Source organism: Diabrotica virgifera, chromosome 7, assembly GCF_917563875.1.
Source record: "Diabrotica virgifera virgifera chromosome 7, PGI_DIABVI_V3a".
Classification (NCBI taxonomy): Eukaryota; Metazoa; Arthropoda; class Insecta; order Coleoptera; family Chrysomelidae; genus Diabrotica; species Diabrotica virgifera.
This window is the reverse complement of record NC_065449.1, coordinates 88,988,884-89,011,204: the sequence shown is the minus strand read 5'-3', so window position 1 is coordinate 89,011,204 and position 22,321 is coordinate 88,988,884. Positions and strand designations below refer to the sequence as shown.

General features: G+C 33.8%; 1 protein-coding gene across 1 annotated transcript in view; it reads right to left on the bottom strand.

Moving 5' to 3' along the window:
• Positions 1–22,321, bottom strand: part of LOC114340458 (alpha-tocopherol transfer protein-like) — a 153,236-nt gene that overhangs the window by 3,536 nt on the left and 127,379 nt on the right. Inside the window, exons 4-6 of the mRNA XM_050656109.1 lie at positions 8,929–9,181; positions 5,740–5,850; positions 1,478–1,580 (exon numbers count right to left, since the gene is read on the bottom strand). Coding sequence (XP_050512066.1) covers positions 1,478–1,580; positions 5,740–5,850; positions 8,929–9,181 — 467 coding nt within the window. The remainder of the gene's footprint in view (positions 1–1,477; positions 1,581–5,739; positions 5,851–8,928; positions 9,182–22,321) is intronic.

Below are 22,321 nucleotides of genomic sequence, written 5' to 3'. Positions count from 1 at the left end.
CGCGGAGAATAAAATCCTGAGCATGTCCTGGATAAGTTTACGTTGACGCCTGCGCCTTGGAGACTAATCCCGAACTTACTCTGAGTACGTTCAGGTTGTACAGCGCGAATAGCGCGTATGTATTATGTAAAACCGGCGGAGAACCAGTGAGAAATTATTTCTCACTGCAATAGCCGACTTTTCTCACTGAGGGAGAATTTTTTTGTTTTCAATGTATGTAAGTAGTGAGAGAAATGATTGCACATTGTATAGCATCTATAGAAAATAGTATATTGTACAACAAGATAGAGAAAAGACATATTTCTCACGAGCGCAGAAGTTTGTTGACACGAGCCGAGGCACGAGGCGAGCGCCGCACATCAAGCGAGAGAGAAGTATGTCATTTTCTCTCGTGTTGTACACTGTACTTTTTCTATGGATGCGTTTTTGTCAAGAGTTCAAACTTCAAAATTAAATAATTTATGTGCTTTTAGGTATATTATATGCCTAAATTTAAATAAAATATATAATATACACATAGGTATTTAATATTCTTAATATATATATATATATATATATATATATATATATATACTTTATTTATTTAAAATTATAATTCACAGTTGAACAGTCTTAAAAGGTAATTTTTGATAAGTTTGAACACATTTTGTTTGACAAAAATAATTGTGTTTGTATTGTGCATGTTACCATGGAAATGGAGATCATATGTAGTAAACCGGCGGCGAACCCGTGAGGAAAAATATTTCTCTCTGTAATGCCCGACTTTTCTCATTGCATGAGAAATTTTTCGTTTTGAATGTATGTAAGTAGTGAGAGAAGTGGCACATTGTATAGCATCCATAGAAAATAGTATATTGTACAACACGTGAGAAAAAATACATATTTCTCACGAGCGCAGAAGTTTGTTAAGTAAATTAAGCGAGGGAGAAATATGTCATTTTCTCATGTGTTGTACACTGTACTTTTTCTCTGGATGCAGTTTTGTCAAAAGTTCAAACTTAAAAATTAAATAATTTAGGTGCTTTTAGGTATATTATATGCATAAATTGAAATAAAATACATATATATGTATGTAGGTATTTAATATTCTTAAAACTATATACGTTATTTATTTAAAAATCTAATTAAGAGTTGTTTTTGAACAGTTTTGAAAGGTAATTTCTGGTAAGTTTTGCTTCAACACATTTTTTTGACAATATTAATTGTGTTTGTATTGTGCATGTTACCATGGAAACGGCGATCATATATGGAAAACCGTAGGACAACCCGTAAGAAAAAATATTTCTCACTGCAATGGCCGAGTTTTCTCACTGCATGAGAAATTTTTTGGTTTTGAATGTATGTAAGTAGTGAAAGAAGTTGCACATTGTATAGCATCCATAGAAAAATATTATTTATATTTGATACAGATTTTTTTTTAATTTCGGCCACCTTCATACAAAATATCTTATATTTGTATCATAAACTAATTACTTACTATTAAGTTCGTCTAAACATTTTTCATCGCCGCCATAATCTTTTGGTAAAATTTCCCTTGGAATTACTTTATAAACTTCTTCTATAGAATTGTGGACAAATATCTGCAATTATAAATATTAAAATATTTATAGTACCGAATTAGTTAATAAATAAAACAAGTAATAATAATAATAATTATACAGTGCGCTGGAATAAGTGTTATCCCCCTTATTACCTTATTAATTTTTAGCACATAAGCAAAACGCTCGGACAGGTCGATTTTTAAAATAATCAAAGTATATTATAACATCAATGTTTCGAACTTTACGCGATCCCTCTTCAGGTGACAGGCACAACTTTACTTTTTTAAATGGGAAAGTACATCATGTGACACCTCATTTAATAACCCGTGTTGAGCTGCCCCCCCCCCCCACTTGCAAAAATCAAAAAACAAATAGCCCTGATTTATGAGCTATTTATGAGCTCTCATATTCCGCAAACAAAAAATTTTGAGCTCGTTCCACTGAGCAGGAATTTGATACTTTAGTGGGGGGGGGGCTGAGTCAGCCCCCCACTACTTAAAAATAGGAATATTGAATCGGTTTTTGCGGCAGAATTACGAGCTATTTATGAGCTCTTGAAATTATATAGTTTAGATTTTTGAGCTTATCCCCTTCACCCCCAAACAACCCTTTAATTGATTTAACTTAAGAGAAAAATGCTGAGAAAACTTAAAATATATCGTATTGCGGATATAATTCCTATAGCTTGTATACTCTAAGAATAAACTATTAATCCACGTGCATTTCGATTATTGAGCTACAACCCCTTCGCAAGAAAACCACCCTATCTTCCCGACTTAAGAGAAAGTTGTACTTAAAATGCATTAAACTAATTATTTGGCGACTACATATCATTGAATAATTTATAAGCTTCCAAATTACGCGCATTTAGATCAGTAAATTGCAATTTGTTTTTTATAGTGCAGTCACTGAAGGTAAAAATCAACGATTACCTTCAATTTCGGTGAACCTTCACCGATTTTCACGAAAATTGGTCAGTGGTTAGAGGATACGTCAAGAAACAAAGGTGACATGGTACCACCTTGCGCCTTTACCCTGAGGGTGGATACCGCCCCTTCTCGGGGGTGAAAATTGTTTTATTAAAAATAACTGCACAAATCAATAAAAGAACAAATTAAAGCAAAATTTATTATATAAAGTTAATAAAATAAGTCAATAAATTAAGTATTTTCTATGGGAAATAAGACACAATTTTACTAAAAAATGAATTTATTAACGTTTCGAAGCCCAAATCGGGTTTCGTTGTCAAAATATAAAATACTATTAAAATAAATTATTGAATTAAAATAAATTGTCAAAATAGAAAATACTTAATTATAAAAATGCCACAAGGAAATAGCTTCAGAACAACAATAAGTCAATACTTTTTAAATTATTAAAGATCAAAGATTTTAATTATTCGTGAAAAAAATGCATGTTATGAAGCGGTTTTTCGTAAATCACTGAAAAATTGTAAGTTTTTACAAAAAAGTTAATAGTAGTTTAATTCGTATAGCTTATATTCTAAGAATAAACTCTTAAATCACGCGCCTTTCGATTATAGAGCTACAACCCCTTCGTAAGAAAACCATCCCATATTCCCGGCTTAAAAGAGAGTTGTACTTAAAATAATTTAAATTAATTATTTGGCGACTACATATCGTTTAATAATTTATGAGCTTGCAAAATATACGCATCTCAATTATTGAACTGCCATTTTCTTTCTATAGTGCAGTCACTGAAGGTAAAAATCAACTATGACCTTCGATTTCGGTAAATCTCCATTAATTTTCACGAATTAACAATAACAACTTGGGGTTTTAACCTGGGGTATATGTCACCCCTTCTCGGGGGTGAAAATTACTTTATTAAAAATAACCCCACAAATCGAGAGGGACAAATTGTAAGCAAAATTTGTTATATAATGTGATTAAAAGAAATCAATACTTTTTGAGTTATTAAAGATCAAATATTTTAATTTTTGTGAAAGAAAATGCATGCTTTAAAGCGATTTTTCATAAATAACTCAAAAACTGTAAGTTTTTACAAAAAAGTGTTCATTACTAAAATTGAAGCTAATAAGAAATATAATAAATTGCTTACTTGAAAAACCCTTTAATGTTAATTTAAAGTAAGTTATTGGTAATTAAAGCATATTGTTTCTGCGACTATTCAAATCTAAGGATTCAAGCTTAAATAACGGGAAAGAGATGCATTTTATAACACTTAGGTACTAAATACTTGTCAAAGTACTTAGAAATACCTATCAAAAATGAGCTCCAGAAAAAGTTGATAGCATCAAAATCCGCTCACCAATTTTCGTGAAAATGAATGGAGATTTACCGAAATCGAAAGTCATAGTTGATTTTTATTTTCAGTGACTGCACTATAGAAAGAAAATGGCAATTCAATAATTGAGATGCGTATATTTTGCAAGCTCATAAATTATTAAACGATATGTAGTCGCCAAATAATTAATTTAAATTATTTTAAGTACAACTCTCTCTTAAGCCGGGAATATGGGATGGTTTTCTTACGAAGGGGTTGTAGCTCTATAATCGAAAGGCGCGTGATTTAAGAGTTTATTCTTAGAATATAAGCTATACGAATTAAACTACTATTAACTTTTTTGTAAAAACTTACAGTTTTTCAGTGATTTGCGGAAAACCGCTTCATAACATGCATTTTTTCACGAATAATTAAAATCTTTGATCTTTAATAACTTAAAAAGTATTGACTTATTTTATTAACATTATATATAATAAATTTTGCTTTTAATTTGTTCTTTTATTGATTTGTGCAGTTATTTTTAATAAAACAATTTTCACCCCCGAGAGGGGGCGGTATCCACCCTCAGGGTAAAGGCGCAAGGTGGTACCATGTCACCTTTGTTTCTTGGCGTATCCTCTAACCAGTGACCAATTTTCGTGAAAATCGATGAAGGTTCACCGAAATTGAAGGTAATCGTTGATTTTTACCTTCAGTGACTGCACTATACAAAATAAATTGCAATTTACTGATCTAAATGCGCGTAATTTGGAAGCTTATAAATTATTCAATGATATGTAGTCGCCAAATAATTAGTTTAATGCATTTTAAGTACAACTTTCTCTTAAGTCGGGAAGATAGGGTGGTTTTCTTGCGAAGGGGTTGTAGCTCAATAATCGAAATGCACGTGGTTTAATAGTTTATTCTTAGAGTATATAAGCTATAGGAATTATATCCGCAATACGACATATTTTAAGTTTTCTCAGCATTTTTCTCTTAAGTTAAATCAATTAAAGGGTTGTTTGGGGGTGAAGGGGATGAGCTCAAAAATCTAAACTATATAATTTCAAGAGCTCATAAATAGCTCGTAATTCTGCCGCAAAAACCGATTCAATATTCCTATTTTTAAGTAGTGGGGGGGGCTGACTCAGCCCCCCCCCCACTAAAGTATCAAATTCCTGCTCAGTGGAACGAGCTCAAAATTTTTAATTTGCGGAATATGAGAGCTCATTAATAGCTCATAAATCAGGGCTATTTGTTTTTTGATTTTTGCAAGTGGGGGGGGCCAGCTCAACACGGGTCATTTAATAGCTTTATTACAAAAATGTATAATACTTTTATCCTTTTTAAGAGCGTAGGCGCAAAATTTCGTTCGAATTATTTTTAAACGCATTTATTTTTTTCGAATCCTGAGAAAACTGATAAGTATTTTAGAAAAATTTAAACGCAGAATGAAACGTTACAGTGTTATCTAGGTCAAAAGTCCCTGAGAACTTCTATAATGATTATTTTATTAAGTCACAGGGGTGAAAAATAGATAAAATTTAGTCTGATTTTTAATTTCAAATATATCATTCCAAAAACCACATCTTGTTTATTCTAAGGGACTTTCAGCTCTCGGTAATCATGTAGTCTTTCATTCTGCGTTTAAATTTTTCAAAAATATTTATTAGTTTTCTCAGGATTCGAAAAAAATAAATGCGTTTAAAAATAATTCGAACGAAATTTTGCGCCTACGCCCTTAAAAAGGATTAAAGTATTAAATTAAAGTTGTGCCTGTCACCTGAAGAGAGATCGCGTAAAGTTCGAAACATGGATGCTATAATATACCATCATTATTTTAAAAATCGACCTGTCCGAGCGTTTTGCTTATGTGCTAAAAATAAATAAGTTAATAAGGGGGGGGGGTACCACTTATTCCAGCGCACTCTATAAGTTCAAAGTTATGTACCTTTTCACGCAATTCCTTGTTCAAAAATGTTCTACAGAGATAAACTATCTTTTCTGCATATTTGGGCATATTAAAGAAGTGAATTTCTTTTACTTGTTTGTTCCACAGCTCCTTAAATAAATAAAAATAAAAATTAGGACAGTATTATAATTACACCCTAAAAATTATTATATTTGTTTATAACTTTATCGGTAAGGCCGATGCCACATTATGCGTTTTAACCGGATGCGGTGAAAACGCATCCGTTTCTAACGCAACCGGACCGACCTGTCACACTATGCGTTTAGTCTGGTGCAGTTTGTAAGCACGTACCGATGACTCAAAACGCATCCGTTTCCAACGCAACCGGACCGATCTGTCACACTATGCGTTTCCACCGGATGCGGCGGAAACGCATCCGGTCAAAACGCATAATGTGGCATCGGCCTAACGCAAACAGAGTAAAGGTAAAAATTGGATAGAAATTAGTGCACTTTTTTGCATAAAAATATGTCCTATCTCTTTACCATTGACGATATGATAATCATGATGACCCTCTACATTCAAGCGCTGACGCATTTCCTTCTGTGAAGTCATGATCTGCGTCTGCTATATTATCTTTGTGTGTGTTGAGTGTATGTCTTGTTACTTTGAAAAGCCGGCTTCATGGTCTTTACAAGGGATGCTAATTGTATCCGAACGTCTGCGGTTCCTCCGGTTAGTAAGTACCGATCCCCCAAGGATAGAAACTAATAGGAAAATTTCCTGCCCCTGATGAGATTCAAACTCACGACCCTTGAACCCAAAGGTAGGCTCTCTTACAACTAAGCCACAGAGAAAGTAACAATTTCTTAAAAGACGCACTCAAAAAAATTTAGTTCGTAATATTGATTAACAGTGATTATTAAATAGTATTTCGTTGTAACAACAATTTAATTTTTTGTTTCAACGAACTCTTAGACATTGATGAATGTATTTGGTTATTGTCACAATGATTGAATAATAATTATTGTGAAAATAACTAGAGTACATTAATCAATAACACTCAATTTATTCAGACAATAATTTAATTTCGTATATTTAAAAAATAATGGTAATTCTGGCGGCAAAGCACTTTCTTGATTTCGTAGATTATAAGCAGATTTCATTAAAACAATGTACAAATGTTGTTAATATAGAGTAATATTTGATTATTTTATAGATGTAAAATGATTGTTGTGACAACGAATGCATTAATCAATCTACTACTGCCTTTAATAACCACAATCAATGCGTGCATGATAACAATAAACGAAGTTGTTGAAACAATAAATGTTTTGCTTGACCATTTGAAATGTAACGGCTTTTCCTTATCGTTCTTTGTTAAACAATGCTGTTACCTCTGTAGAAGTGCCGAATAATTTCATTTCGTTTCCAAGTGTAGTCCGTACTGGAAGGAAGTTTTCGTGTGTCTATTATCGTATTCATTTTTTTCTAATCCTGAGAAAACTAATTAGTATTTTTGAAAAATTTAAATGCAGAATAAAATATTACAGTATTATCGAGGGTCTGAAGTCCCTGAAAACTTCTATAATGATTATTTTAATAAGTCACAGGGGTGAAAAAGAGAAAATTTAGTATGATTTTAATTTCAGATATACCATTTAAAAGAAACTTTTTGTTAATTCTAAGGGACTTCAGCCCTCGGTAATAATGCAATATTTTATTCTGCGTTTAAATTTTTCAAAAATACTTATTAGTTTTCTCAGGATTCCAAAAAAAATGAATGCGTTTAAAAGGAATTCCATCGAAATTTTGCACCTGCGCTCTCCAAAAGAATTAAAGTGTTGTACATTTTTGGAATCACTATTTAAAACGATTTTAAATGAGCTGTCACAAGATGTACTTTCCCATTAAAAAAACCAAAGTTGTGGCTGTCACCTGAAGAGGGATCGCGTAAAGTTCGAAACATTGATGCTATAATATACTTTGATTATTTTAAAAATCGACCTGTCCGAGCGTTTTGCTTATGTGCTAAAAATAACTAAGTTAATAAGGGGCCAACACTTTTTCCAGCGCATGAACGAAACTGATTGTAGGGATGAATAGAATTGCTTGTAATAATAACCGTATTTATTGTGGGAATGAACGGAATTAATTGTAAGAATAAACGGAAATAATTGTAGAAATAAACGAAATACGTTAGAAGAAATAACACTGTTATTGACACAACGAATAGTCTTCGTCGGTCAATTAACGACGTTGTTGTTTCAATGAATAGTGTTCGTTGGCTCAGTGAACAGTGTTCGTAATATTAATAAATGGATGTTCATCCATTCAATAAACGTATTACGTTGGATCAACTAACAAAAATAATTAATTGATGAACATCGCTTTGTTGTTCCAATAAAACCAAGAATTGGACAAATTTTAAGTACATATTGCTTTTGTTGTCTGAATTAACATTTTTATTAATATTACGTACCTTTTTCGTTGAGTGCGCTAAACAAGGCAATTGTAAGTTTTCAGATTTTAAAAGGAAAACTGCTTTTCTGATGACCAAATTCTGATTGCTCAGGATGATGACGACTTGAATTGTATAACGCGGAAGGTAAACTCGAAGGATATAACAAATAATGGGGTCTCGAATTATATATTAAGGAAACTGAAGTTATGTATTGGAGGGACAAAGCAGTTCATTGCATTAGACGGTGAAAACACTTGATGCTGCTATAAAAGACACAAACATACAACGTAGAAAAGCCATATCCATGATGAACGGCATTCTGTGGGACCAAATAATATCTAAGTCGAACAATCAGCTCATATACAATACCATATTTAAAAGTGTAATCACATATGGCAGTGAAGTTTGGACACTGAAACAAAGAACAGAGAAAATGGTACTAGTAACAGAAATGGACTTCTGGAGAAGAGCAGCAGGCAAATCAAGAAGAGATCGGATACCAAATGAGAGAATACGAGAAATGATGAGAGTCACACATAAAATAATTATTTTGATGATATAAAAATAAAACAACTAATATGGTACGGCCATGTACCTACAGAGAATGCCAGATGACAGGATCCCTAAACTAGAGGAAAGAGAACGCACTCCAGGTCTATGGTTAAACAGAGAAGAATGTCGGTTAGTGGTAAACTAATAGTAGTAGTAGTAAAAAGAAGACGGCATATTACACATAATTACCAAGTCAATATTTTTATACTTACTTCGAATATAAAGGCTATTTTTTTAAGATGAGTTGGTGTGAATTTAGGGATATAAGACATTTTAAATTCTTCAAAGTCCGCAAGAAATTTATCCATTACTGCTAAATCTTCACACAAGCGGACTTCGTTCATATTAAAAAATGCTGCTGCTATTATTTTATTTAGGTCGAGCAGTTCAGTGTCTCTTGGATAGAGTTTGACAAAAAAGACTCGCTCCAGATTATTTGTAAGAGTCGGTAATGGACATAATGCGCTAAAACGATAATAATATTTAAAATTGCAAATCTTTTAGTTAATATCAATATGGAGATGGAGGATAACATAAAGGATCAATAAAGAATTCATATAATCTACGTTAATGATCTAGTGTATTTCTACGAATGCTAGTACTAGGTTCTCCCCTATAAGGTAAGGTCGCCAATTAAGGCCACCTTAACGTTTAAATATCTGTAATATTTTATTCAGGAACAATATGGGGGAAAACTCTTGTATAGCGTATTGCCTAACATTTTAGCTATCGAATTTCAGGATAAAATACTTACTAAATAAATAAAGATATATAAAATTTTAACATTGAATAAATTTGGAATATTTGGCCTTATTAGGAACTGGTAGCTTAATAAGGCCAGTTTCATTTTTTACGCAAATTGAGGTGGATAATAAATTTTAAACCTAAAAATTAAAGAACAAATACAAAATTTAGTGAAAGAAACTTTTATTCATATTAAAAACAAAAATTTGTCAATACATTAAGCACACATATCGCACATTTACACACATCTAGGACAATTGGCTTTATTAGGACACTGTCTACTTTTTTATTTAACATAAAAAAATAATAAAAAGCAATATAGAGAAAAAACAGTTCCAGTTCCTTAAAAAGTATTAATTTACTATCGCTTTACAAAGAAAAAATAATTGGCTTATATTCATTAAGTACCATTTTAGTAATTTTATAACTTACCTAAAATTTATAAACGAACTTCCGCACCGTAACAAACACGTGTCTAGTCTACTTGGCGCTGCTATGTGATACTACCGACTGAATGACTTAGACGATTTTGACTGAGAAAGACATTTACGATGACATCTAATATGTAATATCTATATTTAAGAAAATATTTGCAATTGGCCTAATTAAGACACTGGCCTTATTTGGCGACACTACCTTATTCATTTTTCTTTCTATATTTCTCAGTACAAATATTTTCTATTTGCTGTGTTTGTCTTCTGAAGGTCACTTGTTCTTCTTCTAGTTTTTTTTTAATTTCGCTAGATATATCGCCCTATAGTTCTCCCACTTTGTTCTGTGCCCTCTCTTATAAATCGGCAGAATAAGATTATTTTCTTAATATCTAGGTATTTTACTGTGCTTAAATTCCTCATTTCAGATGATAGAGAAATAATCTATTTTTAATTATTTTTGGTGCTTCCATGATGTTTTTACTTTATCCTCTGTGTTCTCTTCTCTTATTGGCTTCAGCTTGACGTGTCAATTATTGAGTTAAGCTTTTTTTCTTCTTGTAACTTAAATTTACAGATTTTTTAATTTTTCTAAATTTTTACCGTTTCGTGTGGTTTATAGGTAGGTATTATCTTGTTTTTTTCTATCTTTCATGCCGTATGTTTATGTTTTCTTTTGTCCTTTGAGGCTTTGATCTTATTACAAAGAGACCTAATGTTATTTTTATAATCTCCATTTAAGCTATTCTCAAACTCTTCCCAGGATTTTAATTTAACATATTTACTACCTTTTTTATATTTTTTTTATTGTTCATCATCGTCATAAGTGGCTCGACAATCCATTGTGGGTCTGGGCCTGCCCGCAAAGCAGTCGCCTCCTGTCGATTCTTGGCAACTTCCCTCCATCTTCTGACCCCTAGAATTTTTAGGTCTTCTTCCACATCATCAATCCATCTTCTTCGTGGTCGTCCTCTACTTCTTGTGCCCTCTGGTTTTGAAAATGTTTATTTCTTGTTGTATTCGTGATCTGACATCCTAGCAATGTGTCCAGCCCATCTAAGTCTCTGGACTTGTAGTAGACTCTATAGTAACGAAGTTGTACCTTCGACGCCATAGCCCATTTTGATTTACGGCCCCAAAAATTTTTCTAAGAATTTTTCTCTCAAAAATACCAAGAAGAAGTCTTTCATCACTTTGAGATAAAGTCCATGTTTCCGTCCCGTATATCAATACCAGTCAATTTTTTTTTCTTTGGTCGGTCATTTTTTTATTGTTATCTAGTTTCTTTGTCATTTGGAATCTTTGTTTGAACTTATAATTTTTTTCTTAATTTCACAGAATTCTTTTGTCGATTTGTATATTAACCTCTTTAATATTATCAATTTTTCATAAGTATAGTGAATACTCTTGTTTAACATTTTCGTATTTTTGTCTTATTTATTTTATTTTCATAGGTGTTACTATGTAATTTTGTTTGTATTTGGTGTCATGGTGTCCTTATGTTTATCTTGCTATACGCTCTGAGCTTCGCTGGTGGCGCTCCTATCGGATTACTAATTCAACTTTTACCGGTAATTTTTAAAATTATTATTTAATTGTTATCGCTTAACATTTACAACGCAAGAAAGTAATTAAATTGTAATCGAATTTTTTTTAATTTTACTAATCATTTTGACGTTCTATTGATAAAATATGAATTTCTTACTTCAGATACTTTCACAATTATCGTGTAGATGGCGGAAAGAGTAATATATTATTTATAATTAAATATTACGGAACATTAAAAAACTTAAATTCGGTATTTAAAACGTAAGTATATTTTAAGGTAAAAATATATACCACAGCTTTGACCAACTAATATTTTTTTATAATTAATGTTTTTAATTTTAATTTTAAATTAATCACTTTGACATTTATGTCAAATTTCCGGTAAACGTTTACAGACTTGCCACTACTGGCGCTCGCGAATTTGTAAATATCCCCTCCATATCGTAGCGTATACGCTCTGAGCTTCGCTGATGTCGCTCCTGGCGGATTACTAATTCAACTTTCACTGGTAATTTTTAAATTTATTATTTAATTGTTATCGCTTAATATTTACAACGCAAAAAAGTAATTAAATTGTAATCGATTTTTTTAAGATTTTGCTAATCATTTTGACGTTCTATTGATAAAATATGAATTTCTTACTTCGGATACTTTCACAATTATCGTGTAGATGGCGCAGATTAATTTATAATTACATATTACGGAACATTAAAAAAACATAAATTCAGCATTTAAAATGTAAGTATATTTAAGGTAAAAATATATACGACAGCTTTGACCAACTAATATTTTTTATAATTAATGTTTTTAATTTTAATTTTAAATTAATCACTTTGACATTTATGTCAAATTTCCGGTAAACGTTTACAGACTTGCCACTACTGGCGCTCGCGAATTTGTAAATATCCCCTCTACGTATGTACGCGCCATTCATCCCCAATTTTAATTTGAGTCAGAGCGCATCGTGGATGCGTGCGATCATCACCCCGACTGAGGGGAAAGACCAGTACTCATTCGTCTTCAGGGTAGTACACTACATACAATTTTGTCACTATAGCAATAAATACATTAGCATTTATAGTGTTTTTCAATAGTTATTCAGTAAATACAGAACATTTCAAGCGTCAGCTACAATTTTGGTCCTTCGTAATAAACCAGATCTACAGTTCAATTAATAATAATAAGATTAGTTCTTTTAAAAGCATTGTGTTTCGTGGAAGTGACGCCAAGCCAAGCCGAAAAAGCGCGCGCTCTAGACCCAGTCATCCAACGATTCATCATTCATGAGAGGAGCGCTGCATTGTAGGATTCTTCGATTCTTCAACTGGCCGATCGCAACGACCACATCGAGGCGAGAACAGACAAAGATTCTCAAGTCAGGTACCTATTATACAAATATTCAGAGCTAATATAATCCTTATTTACCGTTTTCCTATACCATTTTTCAATTAGTCAATGAAAGCAATTTAAAGACATTTTAACATGTTTTAATTTTAATTCAATTACATATTTCATTTTATTTACCTTACGCTATACTTATCTATTAAATAATAATATTACATATACTATTAAATATAATATTTATTATATTATAAAAATAATTACACAATATCATTATATCGCATATTTATATAGTACAGTCATATTTAGTATTCGGTTTTATTTTAGTTAAATTCTATTTGCACTTTTAAATAAATCTTGTTGTTTTTGTTTTGTTAATAAATAAAATGGAACATTTAAAAACATTACGTGTCAAGCGAGGTAGCTTAGAAGCGCGACTAGCAAATTTTCAGATATACGTTGAAAAATGCATGACACAAATCGATTCAATAGACGATAGAGTCTTAAAAATCAGACTTTCGGATATTGAAAGTCTACTCGCGGAATTTTCGGAGCTTCAGGTAGGCATTGAATGCTCGGTGAAAGAAGAAGACTTACAAGGCGAGTATGACAAGCGCAAGGCATTTGAAAACGACTTTTATTCAATTATTTCAAAAGCGCAAGGTCTTGTCAAGGAAAATAGTACAGATAATGTAGGTTCAGCTTCGGTTTCCAATCCAGAAAATAGCAGATTCCCTAGCTCATCAGAAGTACGATTACCGGCCCTAAATCTGCCAATATATTCAGGAGAGGCAGGTGAATGGCTCCAGTTTCGCGATAGCTTTGATAGCTTGATAAATAGCAACCTTTCCATTAGCAATGTACAGAAACACTATCTAAAGAGAGCTTTGAAGGGTGAAGCATTTGAAGTTATCGCCAATATCCAGGTCACACATGACAATTTTCCGATAGCTTGGGATTTATTGTGTGACCAATATACTGACAAGAGGGCATTGTTGCATGTACATACCAAGGCCTTATTCGATATCCATCCTGTAAAAAAGAAATCTTCAAAGAGTTTAAGCCACTTGGTAGATAATGTGAGGATGCACTTAAGGTCTTTAAAGTCATTAGGACAGGCTACAGAATCATGGGATACTTTAATTATATATTTGGTATTCACTAAACTTGATCCAGTGACAATTAGAGAATGGGAATCAAAGGATTTCATGAATGATACTCCTAAGTTGGAAGCTTTTCTCACATTTTTGAAACAAAAGTCAAAAATGCTCAAAAGAATGGAGGAAAAACCTACAGAGGCAATTTCAAGCCAAAACGTAAAGGGATAAACTTCTAAACCACCAGCAGAGTCTAGTAATAGATCTAATTCTCATGTTCAGAGAAGTTATCACATCTCAAATCGTACTTGTGCATCATACGATGCTCCAAATCATAAAATTTATACATGTACAAAGTTTCTAAGGTTGTCTGTGCCTGAACAAACCGATTTAGTCAAAAAATCCAATTTTTGCATTAACTGTCTAAATCGGGGGCATCAAGTAGACAATTGTAACTTTGGTCATTGCAAAAATTGTACTGTTAAGCATCATTCTCTATTGCACGTTTCCGAACCGTCTACATCTCACACCAATACGCAACAGTCTCTATTTACATTTAATTTAAGTTCAAAACAGGTACTTCTATCCACTGTCTTGTTAGAGGTAGTTGATTCAAAGGGAAATCGTCATGATTGCAGAGCACTTTTAGATCCAGGGAGCCAGTCTAATTTCATTAGTTCACATTTATGCCATAAACTTGCACTACCAAGAAAGCCTACAAATATTACGATTTCGGGGGCATTTAAGGTGGAATCCAAAATTCAGGCTGTTTGTGAAATTCAAATTGTGTCTAAAAACACTCCATTTACTACTCCTTTAGTCTGTTTGGTAGCTCCAGAAATAAGCGATGTTGTACCCGAAGCTCCTATTGATCCAGTATCTCTTTCGATACCTACATGTCATAAATTAGCAGATCCTGATTTTCACATTCCCAAACAAATTGATCTTCTCATAGGTGCTGAGTTGTTTTGGGAAACATTATGCATAGGACAGATTCGTCTTAAACCTTCAGGTCCGTTTCTTCATAAAACTAAGTTTGGTTGGATAGTTAGTGGTCCACTTTCAAAGCCCCTTCTTTCAGACCGATCCAGTTCTTCTCCAAGTTATTCACAAAACTTAAACATACAAAGTCAGCTTGCTCACTTTTGGGAAATAGAGGAGTGTTCTGACTTAATTCAGTCTCCAGAAGAGAAATCTTGTGAAGATATGTTTACTTCTACACACTACAGAGACAACGAAGGTCGATTCGTGGTCTCAATACCCTTGAAAGAATCTATTTCTAGACTAGGTGACTCAAGATCTATTGCACTTAAAAGGTTTCATGGTCTAGAACGTAAACTTCAGCGGAATGCACAGCTTCGAGAGTTATACACTTCATTAATGAGAGAGTATAAAGAGTTAGGGCACATGTCCAAGGTAGACCCGTCGAATAATACAACACAGTTCTTTTTGCCACATCATGGCGTATTAAATGCAGATTCACTTACAACCAAATTACGGGTTGTATTCGATGGTTCTTGTCCTTCATCTTCAGGCTGGTCCTTAAATGATATACAAATGGTAGGACCAACCATTCAAAATGATCTCTTTCACATCTTACTTCGTTTCAGGCAACATACATATGTCGTTTCAGCTGATATATGCAAAATGTATCGCCAAGTTTCAATTCATCCTCCACAAAGAAATCTTCAACAAATTCTGTGGAGAGAAAAACCTTCAGATCCTCTTTTGGAATTTCAATTAAATACGGTTACGTATGGCACATCTTCAGCGTCATATCTAGCCATAAGATCCATTTTTCAATTGGCTTTAGAAAATATGAATTCATATTCAGTCCTTTCCAAGGTCATCCAAAACGACTTCTATGTAGACAATCTACTCACAGGCATTCATTAACAGACCTGTCCAATATTTGCAAAGATGTATCTTCAATCCTCAAACAAGGTTGTTTTGAATTACGGAAGTGGATATCTAACGAACCTCAAGCCCTTAAACATATTTCAGATTCCAATGTGCAATTACACACATTGAACTTAGGTTCCAAGGAAAATACAAAAACATTGGGCATATTTTGGTCATCTTCGTCAGATGTCCTAAGCTACAATTCAGAGGTTTTATTAGGCAACTCTTCCAAAACCGTTACAAAACGCCTAATTTTATCCAGTGTCTCACAGATCTTTGATCCATTAGGTTTACTAAGTCCTTGTGTCATAATAGCAAAAATTCTTCTTCAAAAACTATGGACGGAACGGTTATCTTGGGATGAGTCCGTCCCAGCATATATCCACACAGTGTGGGTAAATCTTCGTGATGAGCTCAATCATATTAATACCTTTACGATTCCTAGACATATAAGATGTAACAACCCTGTTGTAACTGAACTCCACACTTTTTGCGATGAAAGTGAGAAGGCTTATGGTGCCTGCGCATACATTCGCACAATTGACATTCAAGGCAATGTTCATGTTCATCTACTTTGTGCCAAATCCAAGGTGAGTCCAATCAAGGCTCTTACAATTCCTCGGTTGGAATTGTGCGGTGCTCTTGTAGCCGCCAATTTGTCCCATCATATTCAGAGGGCGCTCACCATATCTTTCAGTGGCATATTTCATTGGACGGATTCTACAATAGTCTTGGGCTGGATAAACATATCCTCTTCTTCACTAAAAACATTTGTTGCAAACAGGATATCTGAAATTCAGAGCAAAACTTCATGTGAAAATTGGTACCACGTCAATTCATCTTCGAACCCTGCAGATCTATTGTCACGAGGTGTCACTCCAACTTTATTATTTGCATCTTCTTTATGGTGGCATGGTCCAGACTGGCTTTCTCTTCCCTCAGTGAATTGGCCCATTGCTTCCGTTTTCAAGGAAACGGAACTTCCTGAAATAAAAACCCCTCAAGTGCTACAAACTACAATAAGAGTTACTGCAATAATAGATATTGAACGATTTTCAAATTTCTCAAGACTTCATCGCTCTATGGCATTTTGTTTACGTTTTATTCATAACCTCAAACCAGGTAACGATAAGTGCCATGGGCCATTGAGCAGTGAAGAACTGTCAAATGCGTTGAACATTCTTTCAAAGATAATTCAAGCTGAATATTTCAGTTCAGAAATAAAATTGTTGAGAGAATCATGCCCAATAAAAAAGGGTACTCTTAAGTTTCTTTGGCCGGTTTTGGACGACATGGGTATTTTGCGAGTTGGAGGTAGACTCAAACATGCCTCATGGTCATTCGAAAAACGCCATCCTATTCTACTTCCCAAAGATTCGCATTTTACAAAATTACTTTTCATTGATGAACATAAAAGGCTTCTTCATTCAGGTCCCAACCATTTACTTTCCTCTGTTAGGGACAGGTTTTGGCCCATTTCCGGCCGCAACATTGCTCGCAAAACAGTGCATAGTTGCATAACATGTTTCAGGGCAAAACCCTCTTTTCAAACCCCTATAATGGGTGATCTTCCCAAGGAGCGGGTTACCCAAACGTTTCCCTTCCATTCAACTGGCGTGGATTACGCTGGTCCCTTTCTCCTAAAGGATAGGAAGGGTCGGGTGTGCAAGACGTTTAAGGCTTGGGTTTGCCTCTTTATATGCCTTACAACCAAGGCTATTCATCTGGAGATAGCCTTAAGTCTTACTTCCGAAGCATTCATTGCCTGCCTCAAGCGCTTTATAGCTAGAAGAGGCCGGCCCTTGCAATTATTTTCGGATAATGGCACTAATTTCACAGGAGCCAAGAGTGAGTTGGATGCAATTTCAAATTTTTTACTCAATAATGAGGCTGAGCTAACAATTCTTCAACTAACAACAGCTAACAACTTCATTCTGCGCTAACGATCAAATAGTTTGGAAATTGACTCCGGCAAATTCTCCACATTTCGGGGGAATTTTGGAGGCGGGCGTAAAATCAATGAAAGTGCATTTACACCGAACAATGAAAAACAACATACTCACTTTTTGGTACCCCGTCAAAAAAGCCCCGACAAAATAGCCCCGACATAATATCCCGCACACAAAATAGCTCCGACAAAATAGCCTGCAGACAAAATAGCCGCGGAATAATAGCCCGCCGACAAAATAGCCCCGACAAAATAGCCCCGACAAATTAGCCCCGAGAAAAAAGCTCCCTTCAGAATTCATCATGAAATAATTCCTTAAAAATACATTTTTTCGGAAATGGTAATTGAATCGTTTATTTCAGAAAGGGGTCAAATGACTAATTTTGACAAAATGAGTTTTTGGTGGAATTTTTTAATTTAAACGTAAATACAGCTTTTGTTGCAGAAAGGAATCAATTGCTGCCATATTGTTGCCTTGGCAGCGCAGAGAAATTATTATCCTCTATTCAGATGTTTATCTTAACAACATTAAATAAAAATTGTCTTTTCAGAGAACTCGAGTCCTGTCTTTCCTGCCTCTTGGAAGTTCGAACATTTAAGTTAAGCGAAAATCAATGTTAATTTATGATATAAACATTTTTGTCTGTTTTCGGGCAACAGTAAAATGCATTTTAAATTAAATAAATTAAATACATTCTTCCTTTTTGTCAAATAATATTAAAAAAAAGTTTTTGGACACCTTGTATAAATAATTATGTAATTGTTTATAAGAGGCTGTTTTAGCCGGGGCTATTTTAGCCGGGGCTGTTTTGACCGGGGCTATTTTGTGTGCGATCTATTTTGTCGGGGCTATTTTGTTTGCGGGCTATTTTGTCGAGGCTATTTTGTGTTGGGGCTATTTTGACGGGGCTTTTTTGACGGGGCTGTTTTGACCGGGCTATTTTGACGGGTCACGCACTTTTTAGTCCTGTCGCCAGTAGGGGTACAACGGCCTCCTTAATTCAGATGGACTTACCCAAGTTTTCTTTATGTATTTTGACCCGTAGAACACGAATTTTTTGGGTAACAGTCGATCCGGATGTCGATAAGATTGTTATAAACTAAGAACTTGAGGAATCACGTAACAGCGATTTTTCGCAAAACAAAACATGTTTTTGTATTCTTTGGTTCATTCTAAGCAAAAAATTATTTTACAAGTATTTTGGTAGGATGCACAGTTTTTGGCATAAACGGGGTTGAACTTTCAAAAAATCGAAAAATTGCAATTTTTGAACCCGAATAACTTTTGATTGAAAAATAAAATAGCAATTCTGCTTACCGCATTTGAAAGTTCAAGTAAAATTCTATCGGTTTTGATCATTTTCATTGTTAGAAATTAATTTTTTTATTGTTAAACAAAGCTATCAACACATAGTGATTGAATGATGTTTTCAATGCACTTCTAATTTGAAATCGAACGAGTAGGCGCGCATACATAGTCCTGTCGCCAGGGGGGGTACAACGGCCTCGTTAATTCAGATGGACTTACCCAAGTTTTTTTTATGTATTTTGGCCCGTAGAACCCGAATTTTTTGGGTAACAGTTGATCCGGATGTCGATAAGATTGTTATAGACCAAGAACTTGAGGAATCAAATAACAGCGATTTTTGGCAAAACAAAACAATATTTTGTATTTTTTGGGTCATTTTAAGCAAAAAATATTTCTACAAGTTTTTTAGTAGGATGCACAGTTTTCGAGATAAACGCGGTTGAACTTTCAAAAAATCGAAAAACTGCAATTTTTAAACCCGAATAACTTTTGATTAAAAAATAAAATAGCAATTCTGCTTAGCGCCTTTGAAAGTTCAAGTCAAATTATGTCGGTTTTGATTATTTGCATTGCTAAAAATTTATTGTGTTATTGTTAAACAAAGCTACAAACAACTAGTGCGTGAGTGATGTTTCTATGATTTCTCATTTAAAATCGAACGAGTAGGTAGAATAGGTACTAGTGCAATCAAGACTATTTCTACGTTACATGCGTTAAAACGCATGTAAAAGCACGGGAAACCCTACGTGTTTATAGCTTTGTTAAACAATAAAAAAATAAATTTTTACCAACGCAAATAATCAAAACCGATATAGTTTGACTTAAACTTTCAAATGCGGTAAGCAGACTTGCTATTTTATTTTTTAATCAAAAGTTATTCGGGTTCAAAAATTGCAATTTTTCGATTTTTTTAAAGTTCAACCGCGTTTATCTCGAAAACTGTGCATCCTACGAAAAAACTTGTAGAAATATTTTTTACTTAAAATGGCCCAAAAAATACAAAATATTGTTTTGTTTTGCCAAAAATCGCTGTTATTTGATTCCTCAAGTTCTTGGTCTATAACAATCTTATCGACATCCGGATCAACTGTTACCCAAAAAATTCGTGTTCTACGGGTCAAAATACATAAAAAAAACTTGAGTAAGTCCATCTGAATTAACGAGGCCGTTGTACCCCCCCTGGCGACAGGACTATACAGAATTTCTACGTACATTACGTCCAATAAAACGCATGCATTGGGCCCGGGAAACACTATGTGTTTATACCTTTATTTAACAAATAAAAACTTATTTTTTAGCAATGCAAATAATCAAAACCGATAGAACTTGACTTGAACTTTCAAATGCAGTAATAATAATTGCTATTTTATGTTTTAATCAAAAGTTATTCCGGTTCAAAAATTGCACTTTTTCGATTTTTTGAAAGTTTAACCGCGTTTATCTCGAAAACTACGCGTCCTACGAAAAAACTTGTAGAATCATTTTTTGCTGAGAATCACCCAAAAAATACAAAAAAATATTTTGTTTTGCGAAAAATCGCTGCTTTGTAATTCCTCAAGTTCTTTGTTTATAACAACCTTATCGACATCCGGATCAACTGTTACCCAAAAAATTCGTGTTCTACGGGTCAAAATACATAAAAAAACTTGGGTAAGTCCATCTGAATTAAGGAGGCCGTTGTACCCCCCCTGGCGACAGGACTATTTGAGGAATTTCAAACACTTTTAATTCAAGTAGAGTCAGTATTAAATTCCCGACCACTCTCACCTCTTAGCTCCTATCCCAATGATTTAAATCCCATTACACCAGCTCATTTTATCATCGGCAGACCATTCACTGCATTGCCTGAACCAGACCTGACGGACGTATCTACAAACCGATTGTCTCGTTTTCAACATCTTCAGATGATGCACCAGCACCTATGGCATCGCTGGTCCAAAGAATACATGGGAGAGTTGCAGCAACGTCAGAAATGGTTTTCTGACCCTTCACCTAATATACAAATGGGACAATTAGTTTTAATCAAGAACATGCTGTTTCCACCTCTGTGTTGGCCATTAGGCCGTGTGACTGCCATTCATCCAGGACAAGATGGTGTGACTCGCGTAGTGTCAGTGAAAACAGCTCGCGGCGAATACAAACGCGCGGTTAAGAACATTTCACCACTACCGAACATTTAAGCTTACTTATATTGAAGACTTTCGTTATTTTCACTACCGAACATTTAAGTTTTCACTTATATTGAACACTTTGCGTTATTCTCATAACCATTTTTTTATCTCATTTATGTATTTTATCTTATTTATATGTATTTCCTTCATTTATGTTGTATATATACTTGCATAATTTGTGTTGACATATTTGAAATGTATTTCAAGGCGGGGGGCATGTACGCGCCACTCACCCCCAATTTTAATTTGAGTCAGAGCGCATCGTGGATGCGTGCGATCATCACCCTGACTGAGGGGAAAGACCAGTACTCATTCGTCTTCAGGGTAGTACACTACATACAATTTTGTCACTATAGCAATAAATACATTAGCATTTATAGTGTTTTTCAATAGTTATTCAGTAAATACAGAACACTTCAAGCGTCAGCTACAACGTACGAGCTCACAGCGTATACTATACTTTATACTCTCTAATTCAATAGGCCGTTTCAAGATGCTGTCAAAATTAAATCAATATGGCTACCGGGAGTCAAACATTAAATGTTATTCTATCAGGTTCTTATGGTTTTAGATCATTTTAGTTGTGTTTCTTTGCAATTGTGTGTTGTACAAAGATTAATTTAACATTTTCTCTGGAAGTATTAATTTAGAAAGATAATATGCCTCATTGGTGTTGTGTTTTGAAGTGTGAAATGCAAAGTAATCGTGATAAAGTTTGCTTTTACCACTTACAATCAGTGCTACATTCTAAGCACAAAACTGAACAAACTGAACTAAATAAGTTATAGTTATCATCTGAGAGACAACAACAATGGTAAAATGCAATAAAATGTAAAGGTTTTACTAGCAAAATGAAAATTCTGTTGTAATCATTTTATATCTGGTAAGTTATAACATTTGAACATTAACGATTTTTGAAGATGTTAACATTCTAATCTTGTAGGAAAACCCATAGGAAAACCAGCCGACTTAACTGATAATAACAATCCAGATTGGGTTCCTTCAATAAATATGGGGTATATAAACAAAATGAAATGAGTTCCCCAAAATCTAAAATGGAGCAGTATCAAAGGAGAATTAAAAGAAAAGGGTACCTACAAGAAAACATTGCTTT